Source organism: Trichosurus vulpecula, chromosome 1 (genome assembly GCF_011100635.1).
Source record: "Trichosurus vulpecula isolate mTriVul1 chromosome 1, mTriVul1.pri, whole genome shotgun sequence".
Taxonomy (NCBI): domain Eukaryota; kingdom Metazoa; phylum Chordata; class Mammalia; order Diprotodontia; family Phalangeridae; genus Trichosurus; species Trichosurus vulpecula.
In genome coordinates this window covers 254,721,071-254,727,070 of record NC_050573.1, presented here as the reverse complement: position 1 = coordinate 254,727,070, position 6,000 = coordinate 254,721,071, and the positions used below count along the sequence as shown (strand labels likewise).

The window sequence follows — 6,000 nt, the reverse complement described above, 5'->3', positions numbered from 1 at the left end:
TCTGAACTTTAAGGATGAACATTTTCCGGACATAACCAACCGAAACAAACTCAGAGAAAAGATGCAAGTTGCCCACAACCATGCAGGTAGTAAACAGTGCTGGGGTTTTAAACCAAGGCATTTGGGTATAAATCTAATGCTATGTCAACTACACCAAGCTACATCTCAATTTGACTCAATATATACTTACTATGAACTAGGCATCAGGGTTACAAAACCAAATATGAATAGTAAATTTGACTTCTAGTCCATTTTAAGTGACTTACCGATCCTAAAAGAAATGGGGTCCCCCATTTTTCTTGATTAAGGAAATGTAAACCACATTTAAGATCTAAGCAGTTAAGGAAGAACAGTGTTTCTCTGTTAAGGTCTTCAAACAAGAGCCCAGGGATTAAAGAAAAATAGCAGGTGCCTCCTGAAAGAATCCAGTTAAGTCACACAGATTCTTAAGACCAGTCTTACTGAAAATTCATTACAATATGTGCATTATTTCCATGCTTGTGGAACAGGGAAAATTAGAACCATTTTAAGTAGTGGCAGGAACACTTCAGAAATTCTGCAGGTAAGGCCCAATGAGATCAGGGTGATTTGCATACTGTTTACAACTAAATAGCAAACCTTAAGGGCTTCTCCAAAAGAACTTATTAAGGATAGTAATCAACAAATATTTATTGAGCTTCTAATGTGAGCATCACATTGTATTAGGCAAAACACTCTCCTCATGCCCCAGACATATTAAGGATAATTTCTTCATATAAAAGCAGCTGATTTTCTGACAGAGAGAGAGAACAAGAATGACAGTCGTTTAAGTTTGTTTTTTTAGTTAAATCCAACACCATGGAGGCATTGTAGCTATCAGCTTCCTCCCTTAAGGAAAAAAATTAATTTATGATTTTGACTCCTTTTAAGGAAGGTTACAGAAGCTGTTTTGCCATTTTTGCCTCTAGACAAGTTTCAATGAACACCAGAATAGAAGGGGAAAAAACTTTTAATTGAAAAATAAATCATACATCTCAAATAAGACAGTGTGTTTTACAACATACAATGTAATTGGTTGAAGAGAACGGTTTTCCTAAGTGGTATGGTGAAATTTAAGCATTTCAATTTGAGCATCAACAGTGCTCCCCCTCCCCCTACTCAAGTAAAAATTGTGATACTTTCATTCAGAACTTACATAGTAAACCCATTAGCCCTAGTCCTGCCTTAATTCATTAACAAATGGAAGGCATTCTGAAACTACCATTTCTGATTGCTTCAGTACCTTTGTTCCCAGTCTTAGAATTGTTGTTCCATACCCAGGGATTTTGTACCTGAATAAACCTCCTAGGGTAGTGATATTATTAGCTCTGTATTCTCAAATAGGAATATAAAACATTAACATTATGTTTATGTAAAAGTCTTATAAAGAGACAAGGTCACCTCAAACATTACAGATATTTAACTTGGTCACAAACTAAACAGGCTATAGTGCTTCAAAAGGCAATTCTATCAAATGAACTACCAGCCAACTTATACACCATAGCCAATTGGCCTTTAAAGTTCTCCAAGTCTCAAAATACTTTGATATATTTAAATTATTCAACTATTGAACTTATTGCTTTAAACTGGAAAAGAAAAATAGGTCAATGTCTTTTTTAAAAATTATCATTGTAATTCCAAGGGTACATAAGCAAAATGATAATGTTCAAGTATGTAGTTAACTCACTCTTTGGAATGACAGAACAGAGGCTATGCTCATTTACGTGTATGGCTTCCTATGTGATTATTGCGGACACCCATTGATTAAGTTACTCTAGGTTTGACTGAAAAATTTTTTTTACAAAATACCACTTCCAAAATTAACATCTTTATTAAATCAGTTAAGAAATGTTCACTGTAGAAAAGTTAACATTGAGGGTTTTAACAAAACCAAAATAGACTTTTTTTACACAATATGTATATTAGCAGCAAACTACTTTTGAGGTTTCCATTTTCTGCTGTTTTTAAGATAGCGTAAACAGTATACATTAGCATGGAATGTCAGAGTCCACTCTTTATCCTAATTCTGTGATTTAGGCCTTCCAGTGCAAGGTAATTTATGATACACGTGCTAGCACTCACTCCCAAAAGTGAAAACAAAACAAAACAAAAAAAAAAACAAAAAAAGTAATCCTCTGGCACTATAAAGTCCTGAGACAGACTTTCTGGCTTAAGAATTTGTTCTCCTTTCTTTAGCCTCACCTCCTTCTTGATGATATAAACCAGGAGTGCTACACATGCATGTAAACTCACCCACCCCCCCATCTCCCAGAAAAAAAGTATTAGCAGCCAACTGGACAATCTGGCATTTGGTTTCTGAGTGGGTTTTTGGAAATTTTGGTGACTATATAATATTTAACTAATCCAATAAAAACCCTTTGACCTCCATATTGCTTTTCCATTTTTTTTTCATTATCTAGCAGATAACGGTGCATGTATATCACCTGCAAAAGTGCCAAAAATATATAGCATACACCTTAGCCTTTATGAATAAAAGAAAATTTCTTATATACATAGAAGAGGACATACCTCATTTAAATACCTGTTTATCAGCATTTAATACCATCAACTCAAAAAAACGTTCCATTAAACTCACTGCTGTCATAACTAATCACTACTACTAAAATTTTGGGACCAAGGGTTGCTCAAGTAACTTTCTTCAGTGTTAATGGTCATTGACAGTCAAAGATCAGGGTATCCCACTTTTAACTGCCTTCCACAGAAATAAAACTTAATTTTCCTTTGATAATAGCATATAATTTCTTCCCAATGACAAAAAGGAAGTCACACAGCTATGCAATACTCCACGTTTTTAACATAAGGAAACAGAATGGCAACATTCACCTTCCTTTCTTTAAGTGTTAATATTACTAAAGAAATCTCACTACTCTTCAAAATACTAAAATCTATAAATATAATTTTAAGATTAATTTTTCAGCTACAAATCACACAAAAAGATGACTTTCCATTTAATTCTCAAAATTTCCATTTTGATAGTAGTAATAACTGGCTCAGATTTATAAGGGTTTAATCCATTTTTTAAAAAGTGTTACTATTATTTACTGCACAATGAATAGTGGGAAAACTGCATCAAATAAAAAACTGAGAAATGAGTAATTCAAGAAAGCTTAACATAGAAAAGAATAAGGTACAACATTTACATCAGCAGACTCCATTTTTCACCATCACCACAGGGAAGTTCCTTTCTATGCTTTTTAAGTAATACTATAACCTCCATTTTTCAAGGATGAAAAGACAATGTTTTTAAAAGTCTATCCTTGTTTTACAATAAACAAAAGAGTAGACTGAATTCCTTTTTATTAATATACACATCAGGTTACTGAAACGTGAATTCACGTAGCTTTTTCCCTCAAAGATGGCACTTGCAGATAGAAAATGCAGATGACTACAACCTTCAGAAGTTTACTTGATAAGATTCTTCAACAGCAGTCTGATACTGTGTTTCCTCATCTAATTGAAGATTCTAAAGAAAAAAAAGAAAAATTGGGGCTTAAAATAAGAGATATATCTAAGAAATAACATCTTTCACACATAAAATTACATTTGGTTCATTACTCCACTCTTTATTTTCTATTCTTTACCACAAATTGTAGCCATTATATTCTACATAAAATTAACAAATCACACCTGTAAAATACCCAATCCTTGCAAGATTGAAATTTACATTCCTTTAAAATAGCATTTTAAACTTTTAAAAAATCATTTCCAGTGTAAAAAATTTCAACTAGTTTCTATCACATAGAAACAAAAATGTTATTTGGAAATCAAAAGATACTTTCTTAATTTTATTTCTTAGGGTTCTTAAGGTCTTTTCTTTTTCAACATGGCTAATATGGAAATGTTTCTTTTGCATGACTGCACAAGTCTAAGCTATATCTAATTGCTAGCTGTCTCAGATAGGGAGGAGGGGAGGATGGGAGAATATGAAACTCAAAATGTTAGAAAAACAAAAGTTAAAAACCTTCTACATGTAATTTTTAAAAATATATAAATATAAAACAAAAATTTTCTACTAAGGAAACAAGAAATGTTTATTTTTGAAGCTAGGAAAGTTTGAAATTTTTTTAACTTTCATAACTAAACAGTAAACAAACTTGGTGATTATAAAATTTCACTATTATTTCTGCTATTTTGTCAAGTAAATAAAAGCAAATATATTATAGTTCTGCCACATGCATATGTAGCACATGTAGCTTTAAATGTTTCAGTTATCAGGGTTATATATACCATTCTCAATTCTATTATCTGGAAAGATAACATTTTGAAATATAATAAAAAGTTAATAAAGTCAACAAAAGTCAACTAATGCTTATTAAGTGCCTATTACGTACAAGGCACTCTGCTAAGCTCTGGGGATACAAAGAAAGGCAAAAAAATAAAAATAAAAATTGCTCAAGAAGCTCACAATCTGGAAACCAATGGGGAAAGACTTTTAACAAAATTGAAACTTTGAAGCACTAACATATCAAATATCTTCACAATCATACCAGCTTGAGAAGACTTCAATTTATATATATGGTGGAACACTTGTCAGTTAATCTTTAATTATCTTTAAATTATACTATACACCTATTTTATCAAAAGGGCAGAGTTTAACTGTTCAGTAATTCAATAGAAAAGATAAACAGATTGTGGCCTTTAAAAGTTAACTTCATATATTTAGTATTTATTAAGTATTAGTAACAGCTTTTTATACTTGTAGATAATTGAAAATTTATTTAAGAGTTGACAGTAGCTTAAAAAGTCACATCTGATAAAAAGGTTTAGTGACACCTACAAAACCATCTAAGAGCAATGGCATTTTGAATGGCCCTTTTATATGTTTTTTAATTTTATTGATTTATTCATTTTTTAGTTTTCAAGATTCATTTTTATAAGATTTTGAGTTACAAATTTTCCCCTTTCCCCCTCCTACCACCCCAAGACAGCATATAATCTGATATACACTATACATGTACAATCATATTAAACATATTTCCACATAAGTCATGCTTTAAAGAAGAATCAGAACAAAAGGGAAAAACCATAAGAAAGAAAAAACAGTAAGAGAAAAAATAGTATGCTTCAGTCTGCATTCAGACTCCATAGTTCTTTCTCTGGATGCAGATGGCATTTTCCAACTTTAGTCTTTTAAAATTGTCTTAGATCATTGTATTGCTGAGAAGAAATAAGTCTATCCAAATTGTTCATTGCACAATGTTAACTGTGTACAATGTTATCTTGGTTCTGTTCACTTCACTCAGCATCAGTTCAAGTCTTCTCCAAGTTTTTCTGAAATCTGACTGCGTATCATTTCTTATGAAATAATAGCATTCCATTACATAAATATACCACAATTTGTCTTGAAAACACCATGATAAAATGAAGAAAGCTCTGATTTTGGAGCTGGAAGTCCAGAGTTACATTCCTAACTCTATTTACTTCCTGTGTGGCTTTGGCAAGTCCCTTTACCTTTCAGGGTCTGAGCTTCTTCATGTATAAAATTGAGAGGGCTGGATAAATAATTTGATCTGCTAAGATCCCTCCCTTCTAGCTAAAATTTTATGATCCTATGAATTATTCAATTTTAACTAACAAACATGTCATTATTCTAAAGATATTTCTAGTTAGCCAGATACATTTTGAAAATTATATGATCTCCCGTCTTCAAAAAGTCTTCATCTGACCTTGCCATCCTTTGAAGCTCCTGTTTCAAGCTCCCACAGTAGTTCAGGACTTAAGTTCAAATCACACTTCTTTTTTTACTACAACCTATGTTGACAGTTGACAAGTCAAACCTCTAGACCTTGGCTTCCTCATCTGTAGATGAAGGGGATGGACAAGATGACCTCTGAGATCCTTTCCAAATATAATACTATGGTTTTTTGATCCTTTTGTTGCCCTTCTCTGAATGTCCCGACCACTTCACTGCCACCTATTCACACTTATCAACCAACCCCCTTGCAATCTGGTTTGTGACCC

General features: G+C 32.4%; 1 protein-coding gene across 2 annotated transcripts in view; it reads right to left on the bottom strand.

Moving 5' to 3' along the window:
* Positions 1-1,826: 1,826 nt before the first annotated feature.
* Positions 1,827-6,000, bottom strand: part of RNF138 (ring finger protein 138) — a 46,712-nt gene continuing 42,538 nt past the window's right edge. For both annotated transcript variants that reach the window (XM_036756764.1, XM_036756772.1), the window contains one exon: positions 1,827-3,502. In XM_036756764.1, coding sequence (XP_036612659.1) covers positions 3,434-3,502 — 69 coding nt within the window. In that variant the 3' untranslated portion in view covers positions 1,827-3,433. The remainder of the gene's footprint in view (positions 3,503-6,000) is intronic.